The sequence below is a fragment of the Nannospalax galili genome, unplaced genomic scaffold, assembly GCF_000622305.1.
Source record: "Nannospalax galili isolate Female #2095 unplaced genomic scaffold, S.galili_v1.0 scaffold563, whole genome shotgun sequence".
Lineage (NCBI taxonomy): Eukaryota > Metazoa > Chordata > Mammalia > Rodentia > Spalacidae > Nannospalax > Nannospalax galili.
The window spans coordinates 1858926-1884752 of record NW_008350459.1 but is presented as its reverse complement, the minus strand read 5'-3'; the positions used below and the strand labels follow the sequence as shown (position 1 = coordinate 1884752).

At 38.9% G+C, this 25827-nt stretch overlaps 1 protein-coding gene across 1 annotated transcript in view; it reads left to right on the top strand.

Annotated features, from left to right (window-relative positions):
- Positions 1–25827, top strand: part of LOC103745759 (nesprin-1-like) — a gene marked incomplete in the record, with an annotated part of 95465 nt that overhangs the window by 6926 nt on the left and 62712 nt on the right. Inside the window, 7 exon segments of the mRNA XM_029570753.1 lie at positions 431–578; positions 3533–3627; positions 7188–7422; positions 8998–9192; positions 12187–12312; positions 16618–16773; positions 24306–24464. Of these exon segments, the coding sequence (XP_029426613.1) occupies positions 431–578; positions 3533–3627; positions 7188–7422; positions 8998–9192; positions 12187–12312; positions 16618–16773; positions 24306–24464 (1114 nt within the window).

The window sequence follows — 25827 nt, the reverse complement described above, 5'->3', positions numbered from 1 at the left end:
TCCAGGGGATCTGACACCATCCTATAGCCTCCTCAGGCACTGGTGCATATGATATATATATATATATATATACACAGACACACACACAAATAAAACTAATATTTTAAATGAGATTATATACAAAGGATGCATATAATTATAAGCATTTAAAAAGATTATTTTTTCTTGGTCTGGTATTCACTATGTAGACCAGGCTGGCCTCAGTCCCACAGAGTTCTACCTGCCTTTGCTTCCCAAGCATTGGGATTAAAGGCATGTGTGACCACACCCAGCTAAAAAGTAATAATTAAATGTCTGTTTCATCACTTTCTTGGATTTTAAAGCTTTAGTCTGGCTGGACCTGGAGACAGAAAACAGTTCATCTGATTTTTATATGCTAGAGATATGGAAACAAACAGAATAATCTTACTCTTCATCCTCCATCTGTCAGCAAGCTGCAGTCATTTTTGCTACAGCATCAGACTTTCTTGGAGAAATGTGAGACCTGGATGGAATTCCTGATTCAGACAGAGCAAAAGTTAGCGGTGGAGATTTCAGGCAATTATCAGCATCTTTTGGAACAGCAGAGAGCGCATGAGGTAAGTAATGCAAGTAGATTTGGGTTTAACAAAAAACTTTTACTCTTTAGCCAGGTGTGGTAATCATAGCACCCTGGAAGCAGAGATAGGAGGGTGACTGCAAGTTCAAGGCCAGCTGGGTCCTTAGGTACCAGCGATGCATTTTACAGCACCCTATCTGCTCGAGTGTGTCATTTTCTCTTACTTCTCCTCTCTTAAATTTTCAGTACTATAAGTTAAAAAATGTGGTTCAGCTCTCTGCTGTGTAGTTGGTTGCAGGCACGTTTCTATCATCAGAACCTTGTGTTGATGTATATGTAGTGTCAGGATCATGGTCAAAGAGACAGGTATGGTTGCACATATTTGTAATTGTAGTGATTGGGCATTTCAAACAGAAAATTAGAGATTTCCAGGTACAACCAGGGCTTATAGAAAGTTCAAGGCCTTCCTGATTTACATAGCAAGAGCCTGTCTTAAAAAAGAAGAAAGGGGCCCTGGAGAGATTAAGAGAACTGGCTGCTCTGGCAGAGGACCCAGGGTGGAATCTCAGTACCCACATAGTGGCTGAGAACTGTTCGTAACTCCAGTTCTCTGGGCATGGCACATGGGTGCACTTGCATACAAGCAGGCAGAACACTCGTACACATGAAATAAAAATAATAACAATAAAAAAAATTTTAAAGACAAGAAGGAAGCAGTGGAGAGGGAGAGGAGAAGGGAGGGGGAAGGAAGGGGGAAGGAGAGGAGGAAGATTATTGTAGTTAAAAGCGAATGACTAAGGATGAAGGATGGGGAAATAGAAAGAATGCAGAAAAGTGGACAATTTTCAAATTGCCTTATAGACTACATTAATCCAAGCACGACTAATTGCTTAAGGTCTGCTTTGATCAAAGTGTTTGTAAAAGAAGTGTTTGGATTTTTTTGTTGGGAAATGGAGCTTATCAGATATCTCCAGATATACCTCTTGATCAAATTATATTATAATTATTTCTCAGGAAGTAGATAGAGTGATAAACAAAAAAGTAAATTCATTAATTTGCCATCTCTTTGCATTATTTTGCTATTTACTGGTATAAGTAAACTACTCTGTATGTTTATGAAATATCTATCCTTGGGCAGAGGGAACTTAATAAGAGCAAAGAGCTTTAAAATGAATAGGACTGACTTTAAAACATTTTGTTGTAATATTAAAAATAGAGAATTTGAAGAATTTTAAAGTATATTTTATTTATTTTTTTATGTGTATGAGTGTATTGCCTACATGTACGTGTGTCATGTAGTCCATGTGGAGGTCAGAAGAGGGCATCAGATTCCCCTGGAACTGGAGTTACAGATGGTTGTTAGCTGCTATGTGGGTGCTGGGAATCAAACCCAGGTCCTCTGCAAGAGCAGCCAGTGCTCTCAATTGCTGAGCCATCTCTCTAGACCCAAGAATTTAAAGAAATTTAAAGAGATTTTTTTCAGTACACTTTTATTGAGTTGACAGATGATAAATTAAAAGACATAGCTTAAAATCATAATTAGGAACCATTTCACACCCAATAAGATATCTATAGTGGAAAAGATAATAGGTATTGGTGAATGTTAACAGATATTGGAACCCAGTTGATGGTAGGAATCTAACATAGTGAAGGTGATTTGAAAGGTGTTTGATAGTTCCTCAGTGTATTAAACAGATTTACCAGACAGCTCAGTAATTCCACTCCTAGGCATATACACCCAAGACAAATATATCCATACAAAAGCTTACATAGGTGTTTTATTATTCAAAGCAGAAACAATCATCATAGGCAAAAGTAGAAACAACCCACCAGTGCATCAGCAGATGAATGAATGAAGGGTCCCATTTTCAAGAATACAGTTCAGAATAAAGGGGAGTAAGGTGCTGGAACATGATATTATACAGGGTCTGGGAACCTTGCAAGCACTGTGCTAAGTGAAAGAAGCCAGTCCCAAAATGCATTACATGATTCAGTGCATCTGAAATGCCCACAAGAGGCACTTTCCATAGAGACAAAAAGTAGAATGGTTCTTTAGGCTTGGGTGCTAGGAGTGAATAAGGAGTGACCGTTAATGAGTCAGAGTTTCTTTTGGGGTGATAAAAATGTTTTAAAATTGAATTTCTGAAATTCATGTCTGAAATATAATAAAAGTCATTAAACTGGATATGACTTGTATGGACTGTTTAAAAAGCACTGGGAAATGGGAACAGTGGTGTGTGTGCCTGTCGGCCCAGCTACTCAGGAGACTGAGGAGATCACCTGAGTCCTGCATTCAAGCTCAGTCTGGACAACTTGGTGAGAACCCATCTCAAAACAAACAACAGTAACCAACAGACAGAGGAAATAATGTGAAAGATCCATACTTCTATGGAACTATTTTTTGCGGGGAAGGGAGACAGGAGTCTCACTATATAGCCCTTTCAGACCACGAACTCACTATGCAAACCATGCTGGTCTCAAACTCAGAGATTCACTTGCCTCTGACTCTGGCTCTGGGACTAAAGGTATGCACCATCAAGCCTGGTTCTATGATGTTTTTATTATTTCAGTTTTTATTATTTCTAAGGTAGTGGGACTTGAATATAGGGCCTCACGCAAACTAAACACATTTTTGCACAGAGCCACACCTGCGGCATGGAGTTTTATTTTTTATATAATGAAATGATTTCATTAATTTAATTAAATTGAAAAAACAGTTTATTAAAAAAGAGCAGGTCATAAATGATATACATTTATTAATTTATTGGGTACTTTTGAAAGAAAAAGGGAAAGTACTAGTCATCTAATTTAAACTAAAACTTTATCTTTAATTGTTGATTTTTAAAAAAATTACTCCTACACTGCAGGATTTAACTCATGCCCTCATTCAGCAGAAGATTTTTTTCATAGCCTTGCTAAAACCAAAACCTGTGGTAAGTTATCAGAAGAAATTAGGAACTCTAAATTATATCCCCTACCCCTTTTAAATTGTAGTTGTTTCAAGCCGAGATGTTCAGTCGCCAGCAGATTCTACACGGCATCATTGTTGATGGGCAGAGGCTTCTAGAACAAGGTCAAGTTGATGACAGGTAGGAGCTTTGGTAAATTATTATGAAGAAAGTTTCTAGTAAATTAGTCATTTTCTTTTTAACAAGAGATTAGAGGGCATATATCCAATCTTCCTAAGGCAATTGTATTATCATGGGTCCTTGGTAATTGGAGGAAAGGCTTGTCAGAATCTCTGAAATGAATGTGTATTGAATCTTTGTAGAGAATTATTATGTGATATAAGGACATGGGTAATTGGAAATCACCTAGCCAACCTTTGCTAGTCATCTATAGAGACTGGAATCAATGAATAGATAAGAATGGTTTGTATGGGTGATTAGTAAACAGATGCCTCTAATATTCTCATGCAATTACTGAAATTTTTTTTTTCTTAGAGCTATCACTAGTCTTCTCTCGGACTTAGAAATGAAAAAGCCAAGAACCACAAATGTGGACTGGTTTGACTAAGGTCAATAACTAAGTGGGAGCAAAGTCGGGGCTTTGTGTTGTTACGGCCAGTCTGTGGTCAGGACTGGGCTTACTCTAGCCAGCTTCTCCAGACTACTGTGTTTGAAAATAGTTTGCCACCTTAAATCAGACTGTATTCAATTCAAAATGCTTCCTCTTCCCAAATGTAGCAAGTTGACTCTTTATTTAAAATGCAGTGGCAAAAGTCTAGCTTGTCTTCAGACGTGAGCTGACAGTTTCCTAAGTTTACATTTCCTAGGTACACTATTCACTTATCTAATTTCCATCTTTATATTTAGAGAATTAGCCTTAAAACATATGTACATGTTTCTCATATTTAGGACCAGTAGTTGTGATTGTAATTAACAGTGTATTTTTAAAACATTAGAAAATAAATCATTTTAATTGAAAGTTTTGTGTTTAATGTTTTAGAAGCAATTTCAACTTTGAGTTGTTATTTCTTTGGAAGTACATGAAAGATTTTCATGGTTAAGGTTGGAACAACAAATGTGATACCATATTTATTCTGTTCTAAGCAAGCCAAACTGAAATGTGAATGTTACTGAGAATTTAAGACCTTCTGAATAAAATAAATTCGAATGTAATTGTCTTTTATCTTTGCTTTATAATTCTGTAGCCAAATCTATAACAGTATTATAAACATTCAAGTCATTAAGTAAAATAAAATTTAAAATTACTGTTCAAGCCAACATCTATTAAATTTTAAATGCTAACATTTAGGGGAAAAACACAAAGAAATGAAAATGGGAGACTTGGAACTAAATGAAGACTTGAGAGTTACAAGTGAAAACAGGCAAATTGGATTTGCATCTGTGGACAATGGGAAGGTTCCAGATGACAAATATATTCATATTCTGAAAATCAGTTTATGGAGTTTGTTTTTTAGAACTTCAGTTTCATCACCAAGAAGATATGTTTCCAGTTCATCGTGTGGCAGGTAGATTAGGACATCTTGGTTGTATACAGTGAGCTCAGGGATCCTGGGAGATCTTGACTGGTGACCTGAAGCTTGGACCATGATATTCTCAAGACTTGGACTCACACATCTTCTGAGTTGACAGGTGTCCTTTGAAGGGCTCCCCACATTTGGATTCTATTGTGATAGATTATGTGCATGTGAGACACATGGCAGAATTTCTGCTCACAAGCAATTGTCATCATCAGAATCTTAGGACATGGCCCTGGTGAACTGATTTTTAAAATGAGTATAAGAAAAATATTTTACTGGATTTTACTCAATACAATTAATGATTTTTAGTGCTTCGTTAACTTTGCACTATGCAGTAATCTTTGTTCCAATTCAATCATTAAATAAATGTTTAGCGGTAATAGCACATTTGGTTATAAATTTAAAGTTTACAGTGATCCCAGATAATAACAAGTGTCAGTGATATAGGAGGCCAGGGTATCGTAGAATATTCTAGAATAGCAAGTCCAAGTCCAGAACAGGAAGGAGTAGAGAGTAGTGTATGTCTAAAGATGAAAGCAAAGCCATTTGCTCTGGCCTGAAATCAAGTAGACACAAGTGAAATTTACTATTTCTAAACATATGAACACCTTCATGCAGAGTATGGTGACTAGTTTAATTTTTTTCTACAACATAAAATTTACCTAAAATGTGCAAGGAAAAAGTTAGATTATTATCTAATAACAGAAGAGTGAAATAATTTGCTAAAGACTAGAGTTGTCAGTTGTGAAGGAAAACTGAGATTCTTCATACAGAACAGTTTTTTAGTTTTTTGAATTTATTCTATGTGTGAGTGTTTTGCCTGCATGTCTGTAAGTGCACCTGTGTCATGCAGTGCCCTCCTAGGCCAGAAGAGGGCGTCAGATCCCCTGAAACTGGAGTTATGGATGGTTGTTAGTTGCCATGTGGGTGCTGGGAACCAAACCTGGGTCCTCTGCCAGAGCAGCCAGTGCTCTTAATGGCTGAGCCATATCTCTAGCTCCAGAATAGATATTTATTTGTTAAGTTTTTAAAGTATGGATATAAAGTCATTGGGTAGATTTCAGTGGTAATGTTTATCACCTCTACTACTTAACATGATGTAAATTTTTATGCTTCCTCCTCAAATATAACTCATTTTTAAAATTTGTTGATTTTTGTGTGTATATCACACAGAACATCCCAAACAATCTTAATTCAGCTATATACCCACTTCCCAGATGGCACCCTCCCATAGTCTCCCCCCAACTAGAGCTCTTATATTCTGTCTTCCCTGCTACTGTCTATGGTGGTGTCGGCACCCCCTGCCATTCCCCAGTACTTGTCCATCTGGTGAATCTATCTAGAGGTCTTTGTTTTAGGAAGATCAGCTGTTCCTTATCTAGCAGCAACCAGTTGTCAGTATTTCCCAGTTCTATGCTAGGTTACTATCTGGGAATCTTTTGGGCCACCCTGGCCAACAACTCAAAAGAAGGTATCTCCTATCTGGCATGTTTCTTGTTATGTAGCCTTTAGCTAAACATATGAACTCTTAAAAAATTATATTGGCCCCTTTAATCTTTGGTTATACTTTCAATATTGTATAACTATATTAATTCAACTGTGAACCTAAAAATTGTATAGCCACTTTTGAAAGAGATGTATCTTTGCTCTGGAAATTTATATTGAAGATGTTAAAGCGGTAATGAAATGCTCCTAAAAAATTTTTTAAATATTAAAAAAAGGTTTTTAAAGTAATATAATTTGACTTAAGTGGCTTGGTTTCTATCTTCCAAAATGGCTTATGACTCAAGCTGGGAAGAGAGTAAGTTTTGTTTTCCTGTTATAGGGTGCTGTGGGTTGGCTCAGGCCTAGAGCCCTTCCCAGTACCCTTTCTCCCCTTTTACATACACAGGGAAAGAGTGTCTGAGAGTCTAACAATGCCTTTGTCATAGATTTGTTCTCCATCCATGCTAAGACACAAAAACACTCACCATTTTCAGACACTGAGGGTCCAGTTTTTAAAATTTCTTTTAACATTCAGTAACAGTCTCTGCCATGGTATTTGAAATCTCCTGTCTTAGATCACTTCCCAGGTTTACTGTTATGGGACATGTATACGTTGCCTGATTATGTGATGATATCCAAGATGACAGCTTTTTCACCATGTAACTATTTCTTCCCCAGGGATGAGTTCAGCATGAAGTTGACGCTCCTCAGTAATCAGTGGCAGGGAGTGATTCGCCGGGCCCAGCAGAGGCGCGGCATTATTGACAGCCAGATTCGCCAGTGGCAACGCTATAGGGAGATGGCAGAAAAGCTCCGTAAATGGCTGGTTGAAGTGTCTTATCTACCTATGAGTGGTCTTGGAAGCATCCCAGTACCCCTGCAACAAGTGAGAACCCTCTTTGATGAAGTACAGGTAAGATGCAAACACACCATCCTCAAATGTCCACTGTGTTTCAGCTGTACCCTTGACCTTGGCCTTTGTTCTTCAGAGGGACATTGAAATTAGGACAAGCATTCTTAAATGTCAACTGAACTGTGAAAAATGATCACATTGCAAAGTGAAGATGGAATGACAGGACCAAAGCATTTGGACTCTCCTTAAAGAGTCCTCCATCATGCACACCAAGGCCACAGCAGCTCCCTGCAGCCGAGCTTGGATTTTAGCCATAACAAAGGAGGAGGACTCAGTGTTGGTCAGGGAGATTCAAACATGTAGCTGAAATACCCCAGAAAAGGGAAAAAGGCTCAGACCTGTTTGAAATCTTGGTCCATCCCTGCACTGTCCACCCTTCCAAATATGTTCACAGGCCTTTCTTCCTTTAAAGGATGCCTCTGGCTCCTTTCTCCTCCAAATTTCTCTGAGAGAAGTCATAAATAGACATGGCCTCAATTACCCACTAGCAGCAGAGAAGGGGAATACTAGGATCTTCTGGCCATATTCACCTCCTGAGGTTTCAGTTTATAAATCCAACCACATCAGTGTGCATAAAGCCTATGATGTCTGAACCAGATATTCTCTGTGTTTCAAGTCCCTAGTCTGAGGAACGTTATCACAAACTCTCTGATGTATTGATTAGGAGCTTTAGAGTCATTGCATAACTATCCTTCCCTAGTCTCCCACTCTCCATACTTATCTGTCATAAATACCCATCTCTGCAGCCAGTGCTTTAAGTGCGGCTTTCAAGACTTCCACCCATGTAGGCAGGAGCCCAAGCTGTGTTAGCATATCCAGTCTATGTTGTCTTCTCTCCGCTCTGTACCCTACCTCTTGATGTTTTTATTATAACTTAAATTAGTCGCATCACTTCCCTGCTTAGAATTTTGTGAGTCTCATTGTTAGTTTAAAAGCCAAATCCCTAGCTGGGTGTGATGCCACAGTCCTATAATCTCAACTATCAGGAGACTGAGACAAGAGGCTCTCAAGTTCACAGCCTGCTTGGACTGTATACGAAGATACTGTCTATAAAAAGCAATGACTGTGCAAGCTATGACAGTGACATTCTCTTATGCATACCCCACGATCCATCCATGGAAAGCTGTCCTGTCTCCTGAATCCACCACATCTCTCCTCTATGGTGAATGTGCCCATCCTCATCTTCCTGTTAGGTATCCTCCGCCCAGTGCTGGCCTCACTCATTCTTTCTCAGTGTGGTTGCATTCACATGTCTTTCAAGACTCTCTCATCCTTGATCACTTTGAGAGAGCCATTGTATACACCCAAGCTGGGGTAGATGCCCTTCTACGATCTCTAGGCCTTAGTCTTATAAGCAGATTTCATATGCTGTGAGTGTACTTCTCTTGAGGACAGAATAGAAGCCTCTCCTCTTTGTGTTTGCACTTGGTTCATCCAGGATGCACCAACTCTAGAGACACTCACCGGATGTAAGTAGCACACTGTGCATGCTAACGTGTAGGGTTATCGAAATGTGCTTAGAACAGGGAAGTGATAAAGAAAGGATGAAAAGTAAAAAGCTATGCTTCCTTTCAGTTCAAAGAGAAGGTGTTCCTGAGACAGCAGGGTAGCTACATCCTGACAGTGGAAGCTGGCAAGCAGCTCCTGCTCTCTGCTGACAGTGGCGCCGAGGCCGTCTTGCAGGCTGAGCTCACAGAGATCCAAGAGAAATGGAAGTCAGCCAGCAAGCATCTGGAGGAGCAGAAGAAAAAGCTGGCCTTCTTGTTGAAAGTAAGTTTAGGTTAAAAGGCCCTTTTAAGAGCTGTACCATTTCCTCCTATTGTTTCCCGGTGAAGTCAATCATTCAAGATCCTTGAGTAACACCCTGCAGTATTTTGATCCTCTGTGTTTTATTTAAGACTCTGTCCTATCTTGCATGAACTGGAAAGGTTTCCCAATTTTCAGCACTTCATCTTCCATGAAAATCCCCAGCAAAGTAATTTAAACACTAATAAGGTTGTCCAAGCTTTGAATTCTGATTAACGGCCACTGCTTCGCCTTGAACCATATCATGGCTTCATAAAGCTAGGCAGAAATTCAAGCAGGAGATTCCACTCCCTAACTTGTAGACTAAAATGGTTTTCAAGATCAATATCTCATACTTTACAGTTGGGAAATGCTAACCTCAAATGATGTTCTCTATTTGTCTTGGCTTATCCAAGCATATTGATGTGAACTAAAATCTCCAAGAGGTGTGTTAGGCCTGTGGTTGGGCACATACTGCACACTGATCCCTCAGGAACTTTAAGGAACTGGGATTTATCCACAGTTGCATCTCTCTCTCATTTCTGTTCTATGTATAATTCACCACTAATTAAGCAGTTATACATGTATAAAACATTCATAATGAGAATCTTTTCATACAATCCATATGTATTCATGAAAATTTTTTAAAAATAAGTAACAAGGAAGTGGTCATCAGATTCTGATAAGTCCACATTAAAACTATGTTTTTTTCATATTCAGACTAAGTATAATTCTACCTCCTTCATCAGGTACCATACCTGGCATACACTGAACACTAAGTAAATGATAATGATTAGCATTGTTGACATCATTAACACTCAAAAATTGTAGTTTTCTACATGTTGATGATACCCAACTCTTTGTGATTATTAAATATGATTTGCCCTTTGAATCAAAGGTGATAACTAATGTTAATGTACAAGCTTAATTGCTTCAGGTTCACACACACCCATTCGATTCACTTCAGGACTCTTATGCTATCATATATTACCTTCTGAATAGGAAACGATCAATCAAAATTGCCCCCAAACACACATTACACATTGTTGGTTGCTTACAGAACAATTTATCAGTAACATAATATGCCTGACTCATTTTTCATCATTTTGCTATCAGAGAAGGATTTAAGACTTTGTAACTCACTCTGTAGAGAACATGTCAGTCATATATTTTTCTTTATTCATGATGTGATTTTTGGAGATTGTCCCAAGATGTAAGAAGACATGGCGTCTGAGTCACTGGGTTGGTTTGTCTCGCCTGACGGTTCCGTATAAAGCATTCACTCTGATAGACGGTTACAGAACGTGATGTGGAGATACCTCCTTGTCATTCATGTGGAGAAAAAGATTGTAGCTCACAATCCCAGGCATTTTTGGAAAGGGGGGTTGGGGGAGCATGGATAGGGGAAGGGATCTAAATTTTATTAAGAGCTGTGGTATGAAATGTCCAAACGCTCAATAAAAATCCTTTTAAAAAGTCACTCCTGGGCCGGACATGGTGGCACATGCCTTTTAATGCCAACACTTGTGAGGCAGAGGCAGGCAGATCTTTGTGAGTTTGAGGCCAGCCTCGTCTACATAGTGAGTTCCAGGACAGCTGGGGCTACAAGAAGACCCTGTCTCAAAAAAGACCAAAAAAAAAAAAAAAAGTCGCTCCTACACAGAATGTGGTAACCTCTGAACCATCTCTCCAGACCCTAAATGTTAATTAGAAAAGAAATACATGTGAAATTAAAATTTTAGATAATGATTGAGATATGTAAAGCAAAATAAAAAAAATCAAATTTCCCTCATGGCAACTTCCAAACTCTACTGTCTTCCCCATAGTTAACCCTTACTACCAGTGGTATGTAACCCCGACAGACCTATGCCTCCAACTTCCCTTGTCAATACTCAGAGTTCCAGCATGCTCTGGGCTGCCACTCTCTTCCACTTATCCTGGGATAACTTCAGAGCATTTGGCACTACTTGGCACCTGAGAGAGGTATTTCTTAATTTCTTAATACGCTTTATCTTCCATTTCTTCCTGGGATGAGTTTTTCTGTCCTGTTCACTTACCGCTTTGCAGCACATTTCAGCCTGTATGAGACAAAGCCAGTGACCATGCCTGTGATGTCCACGGTGTTGTGCGTTTGAACATCTGCAACTCTAACCTCTGTGGCTCATCCTGGTTTTGTAAAGAGTGAATCAGGGTTAAGGTTATATCATTTTTACATGTCTCTTTCTCTTACTCATACTTTCTTTCATCCTGATTTTTTATCTTATTTTTTATCCCTCACAGTACATTTGAGAAAGTGTAGATTGTAGGTAAAATCATTAATGAGTTAAGAATGAGACAGAGAATTGAGATGATTCTCCCAACTCTGCAGATAGATGTGGATTCAGATTGTGGAATTTCACTTCTCTGAGGGTCATGCTTGGTGCCTTGATTCTTGTGACTTACTTTAATTCTCCCACAATCGTACAGCATTATTTCCATTTCTCAAGGAAAACTGAGACATAGAATGCTATTATCTGCTTATTAAAGCCAGACAGCAAACAAATAAGAGTCAGATTGAGCTCAGCTATTCTGATGACCAAGACGTGATGCCTAACATGTGAACATGCCTTCCCACAATTCATCAGTGTAACTATTTATCTGGCCGTTAAAAAGAGTATTTTCTTTTTTTCTTTTGAAATTTCTTACTCAAGGGGCTGGAGAGATGGCTCAGTGGTTAAGAACACTGGTGGTTCTTGCAGAAGACCCAGGTTCGAATCCCAGGACCCACATGGCAGCTAACAACAGTCTGTAACTCCAGTTCCAGGGGATCTGACAGCCTCTTCTGTGCTCCGCAGGCATTGCACGATACGTGTGCACTTACCTACATGCAGGCAATGCACACATACACATAAAATAAAAATAATTAATAAAAGTTTTTTTTTAAAAAAAGAAATTTCTTACTCAAAAAATTCATGCAATTTCTTTCTCTTCTGATTATAGGACTGGGAAAAATGTGAGAAAGGAATAGCTGATTCTCTGGAGAAGCTCCGAACTTTTAAAAAGAAGTTGTCCCAGCCTCTACCAGATCACCACGAGGAGCTTCATGCAGAGCAGATGCGCTGCAAGGTTGGTGGCCAGAGAGAGACTGTCCATCACTTACCCATATACTTCTGCTGGAGTAACTGAAGTCCCATGCAGGGAGCCTCCTGTGGCTGTCTACATGAGCCTAGGAGATGCTGAGTGAACCTGGTATGCTACCAGAAACTTGCTCTGCTGATTTACTGCAGTTGAAGTTATAGACAAGTTTATGGAATTACCCCAAGGAAGCAAATGAAAAATTTAGAATGCACCACAAAAATTATTTAAACGCTGAGTTAAGTCAAGAGCGATAGAAAGCAATCTTTCCAAAAACTCCACACTGGGGACTCATTCTAACAAAAACATCTAGTTTACAGAAAGAAGTACAAAGATTGGCAGCTTGGCACATCTGCAGACAGTGGCCCTCAGAGGAGCACACCCTGCCTGCCAGACCCTTCTGCAAAGAAAGCAAGAAAAATAGCTGATCTCACTTAATACAAGGAGTCATCTGATCCTTAAATCACTCAAGCCTCTAATCACTTAAAGATTATGATCACCACCTCTAATCATAGTTACAATCACTACCTCTAATCATACTTGGAAGCAACCAGTAGCTAATACAGACCACTCCCTGGATTATGAATTCACAAAGCCCAACATGATTCAGTGGCTGTAAAATTTATTCCACCTATACCTACGTAGCTAAGTGGAGTGCCTGACTGGCAATTCTCTGCTGATCACCATGCTGATTATGCCAAAAGTACCTTTATAAGTGTTTGTCTTTCAAATTATGCATTTCTTTGTGTTTCCCATTAATTTTTTCATTACCTACTATAAAGAAATGCTGGTTAAAATCTTATAAGAGATATTCTTTGAAATTTGAAAAAGGCAGTGTTAGAAAAATTAAAAAGTAACAATGCATTGCATCATGGATAATGAGTGAAAAATGTCATCTTGAGGTATTACAGTAAGAAATGAGTGAAGGTGTCATCGAATGGTGATATGTCTCTGTGCCAGGCATTCAGGAAACTGAAACAGGAGGATCTAGAATTTAAGGCCAGCCTGGGATGCATAGTGAGTCCCTGTCTCAAAAAGAAAGTATGTGGAAGTTATGAATGTCAAAAGGAGTCTACTTTAAACCTGTATTTTTTAATTTACAAAAAAAAAATTTTGAAGAAGGCTTCCAATGAGCAGGAATTGCATTTATTAATACCAGGCCTTTCCTGTGTGCCAGTGACTGTGCCAGTGGATTTCACCTGGCATGAACACAAACTCATGGGTGCATTGTTAGTTCCTTTATGACAGATGAGAAAACTGGAGGTTCTAGAAGATTATCAATGTTTCAAGTTACTGAATGTCAGCGTTGTCTGAACTGAAAGGCTAGATTTCTATGACACTATCTCAGCTAATGGACAGAGTGTGAATCAGTGGATTTGGGCCTGGGTGGTAGTGTTATTTATTGATGTGCAGGCGGGTGTGTGTGTATGCATGTGTGTGGTATTGTTTTTATACTTGCTACTTTTTCATACAATAGGTTTTGAGCATAGTCTCTCACTCTCCCCTAACTCCCCCCAGGTTCACCCCCACTTCCTTACCCACCCAACTTTGTGTCCTTTTTTTTTTTTTAAACCCATCGAGTTCATTTTGTACTCCCCTAATACTTGGGTGTGGGTTCATACCCTGGAGTGTGGTCAACCTACCAGTGCTACACTCTTCAAGACAAGTATGTCTTCTCTGCAGGCATCAGTCTCCCATTGCTCCTCAGCTAGGGGTAGTCATCCTGCCTACCTCCTCTCTTCATGCTGAGATTTTTGTCTACCACGAGCTTGCACAGGTCTTGTGTGTGCTGTCGCAATCACTGTGAGTTCGTATGTGCAGCTGTGCCATTGTGTCTGGAGAACAGTTCCTTATTGTCGTCCACTGACTCTGGCTCTTTACATCTTTCTGTTCCCTTTGTCACAATAAGCTTTGAGCCTTGGGAGGCAGAGGTTGTGATACAGGTGTCCCATTTAGGGCTGAGCATTCCACAGTCTCCTATCCTTTGTCCCTTGAACAGTTGTGTATTTCTGTGGTCTACAGACTCAAGAAGCTTCTCTGAGGAGGGTTGAGAGATAATTTATGGGTATAACAGTAACATTAGGAGATGGTTTAATACTATGTCCATTTAGCAGAATAATAATAGTAACTTGTTCCTCAGGGCCTAGGACTGTCTAGCCACAGCTTCCACCAATAATAGTGTCAAGCATGAATTTTATCTTGTAGAGCAGGACTTCCATCCAATCAGAAAGTGTTTTGTTACTTCTATAATATTCAGACCACAATTGTACCAGTGGGCATATATTTTCTAGGCCAGTTATTACTGTGGATCACAGGGTTCACAGCTGGGTAAGATTATTTTGTCTTCTGGTAGTGTACATAACACCTTCCAGCATTCTGAAGGCTATCCAGTAAGGATGAAGCTTCTCTGTCAGTCAGTACCCACTTCATTTCTCCACAGTCTATGACTCAAATACATAGTGTCTTCAGCAATAGGATCTTGTGTCAAGAGCATTGGCAATAGCCTGTAATGTTTGGGGATGCCTGTGGGAAATCACTGGCTAACAACTCCAAGAGATGGGACCCATTCCTAGCACTGGGCTTTTATTTGTTAGTCTATGGTGCCTAATAGGGGAGTTGTCACTCGCTATGGGGTAACTCTGTTTAAAATATATATGTATATATATATATGTGTGTATGAAAATTCTACAGCATTAGGTTTTCTTTGGTTTCATTTGGTTTTAGACAGGGTCTCACTGTGTAACCCAGGCTTTCTTCAAACTCACGATCCTGCCACCCCAGCCTCCTGAAGGAGTGCTGAAATTATAGGCACGTAGGATTGTGATCAGCTGTATTGTTTCCTTTTAATCCATAAATCAAATGTGACGTTTGATTTGAGGGGAGGAGCTGACTTGGTATTAAAAGCACCAAAGGTCTTTACACTGCTATAACAATATACTCTGTCTAAAGTTATAAACAGAATGCTGCATATTTATTTGCCTGAATAGTTTGGTCTTTTGGGCCATCTTTTGTTACTACAAACTACTTGTCATCTCTCAGAATACTCAAGAAGACAAGTGTCCTGCTTTTGAGTTTGTAGATTGAAAAGATGTGTCTCCCTGTTGTTCCACCCTCCTCTTCCCCAAATGACCCTCAGCAGCAAAACAAAGCAATTACCTGAAAAATTCAGGCTAAAACCTTGTTTGCTTAAATTGCCTGGAAAGTTAGCCACAGACAATACCGTTAATTACTTTTGCCTTTCGAAACTTGTCTCTGGTGTGAAAAGACAAAAAGAGAGGAAAGGAATCGTGTGAAATTCTCCATTCATACACTAAATGAGTTGGAATCTGAAAACAGCAGCTGGCAGGGGAGTAGAGCAGCAGAGATTGCAAAACCAGTCCTCTGACAAAGCTTTGCTGTGACTCAAGACAGCTAGTGTAAATGTTGCTACCAGGGTTTTGTTTTGCTTTGTTTTTGTTTTTCTTTAAATAATTCCTCAAATGGATGGGCCCATAGTAAATAAAATAAATAAATCTCTGATCCTACAAAAGATGTAGCTACTGAATTATTTTAAATTGTGGCATTAACTAGCAGATCTCAACTATTTCATTATATGTCACAGAATGCAGCCACTCAGCATTTGAAAATGAACGTTCAACCAAGAGGTTGTTCTTGAAAATACTTCATTAGTGTAATCAGGAATAGGACAAAAATAAAGGATGTTTAAGGGTTATGAAATCAGTTTAAACAGGATTAGATGCATTCAGTTTAGACTGAAATCAGTTTAAAATAAAGGTCAATGCGGTGATGAAACTTTAATTTGGAAAAAATGCCATAAAAATATTAGTGAAATGGTAAATAGATGGTTGGAAGATTCTACAATAACATTGGTGGGTTTTTAAAAATATTTTATTATTTTTTATTTTATGTGTATGTGTGTATTGCCTGCATGTAGGTAAGTGCACCCGTGTCATGCAATGCCCACAGAGGACAGAAGAGGCAGTCAGATCCCCTGGAACTTGAGTTAGGGACAGTTGTTAGCTGCCATGTGGGTGCTGGGAATTGAACCCAGATCTTCTGCAAGAACAGTCAGTGTTCTTAACCGCTGAGTCATCTTTCCAGCCCATAGCACTGGTGTTTTATCAGAAGAATGTGGCAATTTTTCAAGCTACCTAGGGTGCAAATAAAGCAGATATCGAGTTTGGTGTTTAGGTAGAGTTGGATAGAAAGGGTGTTGTATTAAAGGGGATTCGAAGCCACTTCAAATGGTTGAGAGTAGATGTCTGTGTGGGTTCACAGGTTTGTGTTTCAATCTAGGAACTGGAAAATGCCGTTGGAAGCTGGACAGATGACTTGGCAGAGCTGGTGCTGCTGAGGGATGCCCTTGCCATCTACATCAGTGCTGAGGACATCTCCATCTTGAATGAGCGTGTGGAGCTTCTGCAGAGGCAGTGGGAAGAGCTCTGCCACCAGGTAAGGTGTGGTCTGAATGGAAAAATAGCTCATGATGGTGATGATGCCAGGTGGGCTTGAGCTACAGTTATGTTGTAACAAAGATTTCCTGTAATGCATCATGTAAATGGAAGGTATTTACTTGATGGATAACTGATAAAGGGAATTATTATCATCTTGTTCTTTTCCTTCTGACTCTATTCATCTTTTTCTTTTCTAGTTTTTATATCATCACTTTATTTCTAAAAAAAAAAACATATTTCTTTTTCTGACCTGATAGATCATGAAAGCATTGTTTTCTGTACACAAAGATAAAGTTTAAGTTTCTTGGTACAGCATTCTAGAAGACATTTTAGAAATGTGCGTCTGTCTTAAATGCCAAACAATGTTGTGAGAAGTACAATAAAAATCAGTCAGATCTTGATGCATCCAATTCCCTTCCATTTACCTGTGCCTTAATGCTATCACCTTCACATTTTAGCTATCATTCTGCCTTTTAGTTCTATATTTTCAGGTAACACAATCAGCAGTTTTGTTAATTACAGACATTATCTTTGAACTCCTAGTTATGAAAGATGAAAATTTCACTTTCTACATCCTTTCCCATCCTCCTTGTCCACAAACTTTTCAATTATTATTCTCTCAATAGAGATGTTTTGCCATGTGGAGTTAAACAAATCACATTTACATCACCATTTTTTTCAACTTTTTAAAAAATGTTTTATTTTTATTTTATGTGTATGTGTGTACTGCCTGCATGTAGGTAAGTGCACCCGTGTCGTGCAGTGCCCGCGGAGGTCAGAAGAGGCTGTCGGATCCCCCAGAACTGGACTTACAGACAGTTGTTAGCTGCCATGTGGGTGCTGTGAATTGAACCCAGGTCCTCTGGAAGAACAAGTGTTCTTAACCACTGAGCCATCTCTCCAGCCCCTATATCATCATTTTTTATTTTTAAACTATTGTGTAAATATTATCAATAAAGTGATTTTGAATTTTGTTTGTTATTGAAACTTTAGTTTTACATGAACTTTATAATTGCTGTCATTCTTGCCATTTTTGTTTTCTTATAATAATTATTAATCTCCTAACTTTAGGAGAGTTACAATTCTCCACCTAAATGCATTTTTTTCAATATACACTTTTATTGAATTTTTCTGTATTTCATACATCTTGGTCATATTTAGACACCCATCCCCAACCCCTCATATCCCCCTCACCAGACTTTGTGTATTTTTGTCATATATACTAAAGCCTAAGTCAATTTGTGTCCCCCAGATATCCTTTAATATGAATTCAACCACTGGAGCATCTTTTCTCATTTTTGTGAAAAATCTGTACATACTTGCTGTCTTAATATTTTTCAGTACATTAAAAGAAATGAATTAAAGCAGACTCATTTCTCTAGCTAATTGAGACCCACAAAGATTTCAGAGAGATAATGCTTCTGAGTCAGCATTGACCTCTCTTCCTTGGTGGAACCCACACAGCATCTCTACTGGAGGCCTTGATCATGACGGTCCTCCTGCCTAGACTGACTACCTCTTCCCTCTGACTTTCAATTTAATTTTCTTCCATATTACAGCCCGTGACATCATTTTTGGAAATGCTCCATGTCCATATTTTCTTAGTCCTATGAATTCCCATTTCCTTATCCGTCTATTTTATCACAGAGCGTGGTCTTTTCTTCATGTTTGCAGTCTGATCCCAAGACTTTGAGACCCTTAGATGCAAAGACCTTTTATCTGGACAGCCAGTGCTTGCAGCAGATAAGTGTTTATTATATATTGCTGAAAGTCGTGAGTTGCTTGTCTGTCCTGATGCTTATGTTCCACTAAGGATAAAATAGTGACTGAATTTTACTGTTTTGGAGGCTAAGAAGATCAAGGACACTTTTTGTTTCAGAAAAACTGTTGTATAATAATGTCATGGAAGTATCTTTATTCCTAATTCTTAAATCAAGTGTTCATATGTTCTAAAATTGTTCACTAGACTTAGACAGAGCTGCTTGAAAATACATTTTGAGAGTTGTGGTTGGTCATGTGATAAGCTGTGAAGAGAGTAACACCGTGCACCTGTAAGTAGATGGAAACGGGAAGCCGAGGAAGCTCACTGAATATACAGTGTTTCTACAAACTTTTATGTCAGTGTTTTAAAGTGAGAGGCTAACACATACTACTCCAGTCTATATTAAGTTATTTAAACCATGGCAATCTTAGCCTTGGGTTGGGTCAGACACTAGGATATAATTCTTAAGGAGGGATACAGAGGAGTGACTAGCTCTTGAGTGCGTTGTTTCCGGTGAACTGTTGAATATGAAACCACAACAGGAAATGAGCCTGTGCCTGTCTCATCTCAAAAGTCGGCAAACTCGGCTGAACATAGATGGTGTTATGCTAAGGAGGGGTCATCTGCTCTGTTTTCTGAAGCAGTTGATGAGAAGCGGGACAGATGGAACCACAAAGGAGGATGAGGAGGACGGCTGTAAGTAGATGTACCAGAGCTGCAGAATAAATGCATAAATGATCCCATTCTCAGACTCCAAAGGGGTCCGTTGTTCCCAGGTCCAGCCATGGATTGCATTGCTTTTATTCATCTGTTAGTTTGTAGAACTGTGTGTCATTCTATTTGAAATGTTATATGTAACATCCCATCACTGTAATGACTTGCTCTATTTTTTCCCACGACATCATGATAAAAATATTTTTCTGTTAGAAAAGGATGTACTTCCTGCCCAGCTCTCCCACCCTGGAGGCAGTGTATGGGTTTGTGCCCTTAAGAAAAAGCAAATATGTGATGAGCTGATAAATAGTTTCAGGGTTTCAACTGAATCCAGAGAAAGAAATGTTTCACTTATCTATAGCCTAAATATTCAATTTATAAATAAAAACAAATGCCAACATCTTTGCAAAAGATTTTGGCTCTGGCTTGCACACAGTGCCTATGGGCCACACATTTCCTCTTTCAGTCAGAGCTCCATGGTGAGCAAGTAAACACGAAGGGTATATATTCATGCTGCTTTCTGGAGTTACGGAATGCATGAATGCTTAGGGAAAACAGATCCGAAGTAAGATCATGTGTAACAGTAGCAGCAATCGGAACAGCAGCAATGCAGGGTGGTCAGCGACAGCAAGCCTGCTGCCTGTGCCAGTCATTTCTTAAATGATGTTCTCATTTGTGTCTTGCTGTCAGCACACTGTACTCTGAAATATAGTACAGTGCTTGACACACAGAAGACGATTGTTTACTACAAACATTGGATGCTTATGTTTGGAGAAAATATAACGTTAATTTACAAGTGAAAAGAGGAAGGCTTGGAGAAGAGGAGGATCCTGCCCTGGCTATATCATTAGCGAATGATGGAAACCAGATCTGAGTCTCAGTTGAGTCTAGATATGTGATCATAATGTTTTATTACAAACTGTGCCAAAGACTCAAGCTTTGTTGGTCCCAGCTTTGACTGACCATAAACTGGTACCTCAAATTGTTCAATTATCTCTGGAATATATAGATAGTATCTCTGAGACTTTGATAACCCTCTCTGGGAATTTGAGAGAACATTAGCATCCATTCTTGGATCATGGGTAATCTTTGGAGGAAGCAACTCAGAGCAAGACAAATCCATCCCAAATCTTAGGCAGGAACTTCTTGTCCTTAGAAAGAAGTTACGGTTACCAGTTATGAAAGTTTCTGTTTATTCAATTAAACCTGAGTTTGACCTGAAGTCAGACTCCTGTCTCTGATGCTGTATGAATGATGGGTAGAGAATTCATATTCTAAGCATTCCAGAAGACCAAATCCCTCTGTGTTAAATAATTCTGCTGTACAGAACCATCTTGGGCAGAACGTAGAGTAGGTGAGATTTGTCTACAATACTTCTTAACATATATTCCTTATGCTTTTCCATTCCTATTAATGCCCATCCCAAGTGAGTTCACTGCCATTTGTCTATCCTGTATTATTCTGCCTCAAGGAATGATTAACTAAATGGTAAACTGAATAATATCAATGACAAAATACTGCTGTATTCAGCAGTGATACCCAACCCAGAAAACTATTCACTTTAAATGGGCATAGTTGCTCAAGAGCAAATTTGTAATAGAAAAATTTCAAAAACTGTGGTAGGTTGTGTGGCTCCCTGCCTGGGCATCCCATGTTCCTGAGGTTGTTTCAGGGAAAGGTATTTTGGGCTCATTGCCTGATTCCCAACTTTTCTCCAGGCATTTGGGATTGTATGTTGCCTTAAATATTATCTGCCTAATCATAGGCAGAGCAAATCAGAGGCAAAATTGGTAACTAGGAAGCATAGGCCACCTTTGAAATATTTTCCTTTTCATTTTTAAAAGATTAACTTAAAATACACTTTTTTTTAAATTTTTTTTTTTGTCATTGCAGCTGGTTTGTTTGTTTGTTTGTTTGAAGCAGGGTCTCCCTGTAGCCCCAGCTGTCCTGGAACTCACTATGTAGACCAGGCTGGCCTTGAACTCACAGAGATCCGCCTGCCTCTGCCTCCCAAGTGCTGGGACTACAGGCATGCGCCACCACGCCCGGCAACTTAAAATACACTTTAAAAATGTGTCATTAGGCATGCCTGTAATCTCAACACTCAGGAAACAGAGACAGGAGGATCACTACAAGTTTGAGGCAAGCCTGGTCTATGTAGCAAGTTCTAAGACAGTCGGGGCTACACAATGAGACATTGTCTCAAAAAGCCAAAATAATGAAAAAAATAGAAATAAAAATAAATAAATGTTTCAAGTCAGGCATGGTAGTTGATACCTGTAATGCCAGTACTCAAGAGGCTCAGGCAGGTGGGTCATGCATTCCAGACTAGCTTGGGCTACTAGCATAGTGTGTCTGAGGTAAGCCTGTGCCTGGGCTCCATAGTCAGAAGCTCTCTCAGAACAATAACAGTAAGCATGCTAATAATTAGAGGAATACACATATTAAAAGAAAAGGGAGAAATGCTAACAAATTTTAGGTGTGTATTAGGCATATACCATAGCTGCTTAATATGCAATTCTTTTAACTTTTATTTGGAGAATTTTCATAATAAAATGTTGAAAGAAAAAACAAACCCAAATCAATAGGTATGAGTTTCCTGCAGCTGAATCAGCAATGCAATGACCAGCCTTAGCAACGGAGCTGAAGGGATGACCATCCTCCAGCTTCTGGTTACTAACCATGCTTTGTTTTGCTAATGTGTCATTATACTCAGCTAGAAATGTCCTAAGTAACTCAAATAGTAGCTCCAAAGAAATGAGCATTATGAATTCATAAAAGTTTAGAATTCTAGAAAGAATCATTCCAGATTCTGAGAAACAAGCCCAGTGTGTCTATAATGGTTAAGGAACACTTCAAACTCAATATTAGACCATTTTGCTTTTTAAATGGGCAAAGAAAATAGTAATTGCTCTCCAAGGGAGATTAACAAATGACTAAGAGATATATGGAAGCATTATCAACATCATTACCCATTGGAGGATGATCAAAATTAAGTGAAAAAGCATTTCATACCCCCACACAGCACTAACCAAAAAGGCAAAGAATAAAAGTGAGAGTGATGTAAAATGCTGTGGCCACTTTGGAAAGAAAATCTGTAATGTTACTGCAGCATCCAGCAAATATTCATTTAAATATACTCTTTGGGTTTGCCCAAAGCAATGAAAACATGTGACCATACAGATACCTGTGCATAACGGCATTATTCACAGTAGACCAAGATTAGAAGCAGTCCAAACGTCCATGAACAGATGAATAGATAAGCAAAATTTAATTTGTACACACAGTAGAATATATTAGCAATTAAAAAGCATGAACTATAGATATCCTACAACATGAATAAACCTTTAAAATAACCTAAACGGACCTAAAGACCACAAGCTATGTGATTTTATTTTATATGGAGTGTGTAGAATGAATATGTGCTTAGTAAAGATAGAAAGCAGATTAGAGCTGGGAGGAGGAGTGTGGAGAGAAAAAAAAGAATAGCTGCTTATATTAGGAGAGGTTCTCTAGAAGGACAGATGCAATAGTGTGTGTGTGTGTGTGTGTGTGTGTGTGTGTGTGTGTGTGTATTATAAATACGATTTGGTAAATTGGCTTACACTATCAGGATCTGTGTGTGTGTGTGTATGTGTGTGTGTGTATTATAAATGCGATTTAGTAAATTGGCTTACACTATCAGGATCTGTGTATGTGTGTGTGTGTGTGTGTTATAAAAGGGAATAAGGGAATTTAATAGATTGACTTACACTTATCAGGATGACAGAGAGAGAGAGAGAGAGAGAGAGAGAGAGAGCGAGCTATAAAATGTGATTTAGTAGATTGACTTACACCCGTCTGTGTGTGTGTGTGTGTGTGTGTGTGTGTGTGTGTGTGTTTAAAAGGGAATAAGGGAATTTAATAGATTGACTTACACTTATCAGAATGACAGAGAGAGAGAGAGAGAGAGAGAGAGAGAGCGAGCTATAAGATGTGATTTAGTAGATTGACTTACACCATCAGTACCAGATTTTCTACTACTGTCTGCAGCAGGAATAGGCGCACTCGCTTAGGAAGAAGAGTCAAAGGCAGGCAGGTGCATGCTCCTTTCTTTGGCCCTGTATACATGGGCTGACCACTGGGAGGCACTACCCACGTTAAGGATGGCTTTTTCCCTTCAGTTAATACTGTCTGAAAATGCCCTCACATGCATGGAGATCTGTATGTTCTAGGTGATTCTACATCCCATCAAGTTGGCAATCAAAGCTAAATACCACACTGTTAACAGCCACTGTGATTTGTGGGGGAGGGTCACGGAAATCTTCTAAAATTGGCTACGGTCATAGTTGTGCAGCTCTCTGAGTATACAGAAACATTCAGTTGTATGCTGTGTCATGTGTACTAAATCTCAGTAAAGCTGTGATATCAAAAATGAAGAATAAGAAATAAAAAGTAATGAAAAATGACCAAAGCAGAGACTTGAAAGAACTTGCCAGGGGTAAAATTGTCAGGATGGAGCTGAACCTCAGGAATCATTTCTTTCTTCTGGTTGCTGTTCGTAAACCCCCTCAGCATCACTCTGGATGCACGAGAGACTCACTTGACTCTCCCTCCTCCTCTATTCCCTCCTCTCTCCTTCCCTCTCTCCTTCCCTCTCTCCTTCCCTCTCTCCTTCCCTCTATTTTTATTGTTTTTTCCCCTTTCTGTTCTTTCCTCTTTCCTTCCTTCTTTCTCCTTTTCCTTAGCTTCTTTCTGTCCTTTTTCTATTCAGTTTCTTCTGTTTTAGTACTTCTATTCTCCTGGACCATGTATGGTAGCTAAGCCGAATCAGTTATTTTATGAAGGTGAATGAGTCAAAAGTGCTTGTGCATCTTCTGGAAAGTAACACAGGATGGACTATTTCTTGCTTGCAATTGAAGGCCAATCCATATTTCAGGATGCAGTGGTTTGAAGGGATGCCCAGGTCCTGCCCATTCCAGCCCAATCAGCTTCCTCTGTCACTACTTTTCTTCCCAGGATATGAGTTATCTCTTGGTATCACTTTTGATATGGTCCCATTTTAAATTTTCCAGGTGTCCTTAAGGTGGCAGCAAGTAAGTGAATGACTGAATGAGTGGGTAGTCTTCAGTGAGAAGAACAAGGAGTTGTGTGAGTGGCTGACCCAGATGGAAAGCAAAGTTTCTCAGAATGGAGACACTCTCATTGAAGAGATGATAGAGAAGCTCAAGAAGGTACGAGGCATGCAGCTGCCCGTGTCCCCTTCTCCCTGTGCTTGGCTATGTTTTTAGCACAGCATGACCTTACCTATGGTCATTCCCAATCAAAGGAGCACTATGTCTCTGTAACATAAGGTAGACTTGCGTAGAAAGACCTGCTTTACATGCAAAACTTATAGGATGCTTTTGGTTTGTGAGGAAATCAATTTTCTGCTGCCTCTTTAATAGGAATCATCTACATACATTGCTTTTCTCTTGATTTGTTTTTCTGATTTGTTTTTTAGAGACAGAAATCCCCAGGGAGGAGTTAAAAGGAGAGAATCCTTAGGATAAATTAAACTAAATATTCCTCAACACAACATGATTTGTAGCTATCAATAGGAACAAAGGCTTTCTGGGAATTTTGGCTGTCTGGTATTTTTCAAGTTATCTGCATATTATTAAATTATTTTTTGTGTTCATTTGGATCCAGCACATTTTCAAATCTCGGGCTCATCGAATTGACTAATTTTTTTTTAAATATTTGGCTGAGTTTTAGTAAGGTATCTGCATGGATGTTGAGCTAATAATCATGCAGGTGTAATGTTGGTTTGTATTTCTCTTTGTCACAATTATGATCTATTTTTTCATGTTTACTTGTTCCTTACTTTTGTGGGGGAAACCCCACCTGCCTACAAATCTCCCTGGAGCATAGACTTGACCTGTCTTGATTGTTGCTATCCCTCTTCACCCAGACTAGTACCCAACTTCTCATAAGCTCTCAGTCCATATTTGTTGAATCCAGGAAGTATGATTTTATTTATTCTGAAAAGCAATACAAGTGTTTATTTGTGAAAGTTTATCTTTATCAGTGCACTTACAGATAAAATAAAAACTCCTAAACCAATATGTAGCATTAACTTTATTACATTTCTATATGGCACTGAAAATTCTCTGAGTAAGCATTTGATTATTCGATATAAAAAACTTAATACTTAATCGGCCATGTGTTCATGTGATGATTAGGGCTTCTTCCATTGTTGATTGTAACCTTTATTGCATTGTGGTCTGATATAATGCATGAAATTATTTCAATCTTTTTGTATTTGTTAAGGTTTGTTTTGTGCCCCAGTATATGGTTGATTTTGGAGAAGGTTCCGTGGGGTGCTGAGTAGAAAGTATGTCCTTTGGTCCTTGGGTGGAATACTTGCTAGGTATCTGTTAGGTCCATTTGATATATGGTATTGTTTAATTCAGATGTCTGTTAACTCTCTGCCCTGTTGACCTATCTAATGGAGACAGTGGGGTATTGAAGACCCCTACTATTAATGAGTTGGGATTAATCTGGGTCTTAAAGTACTGTAGTATTGTTTTTATGAGGTTGGGTGCACCAGACTTA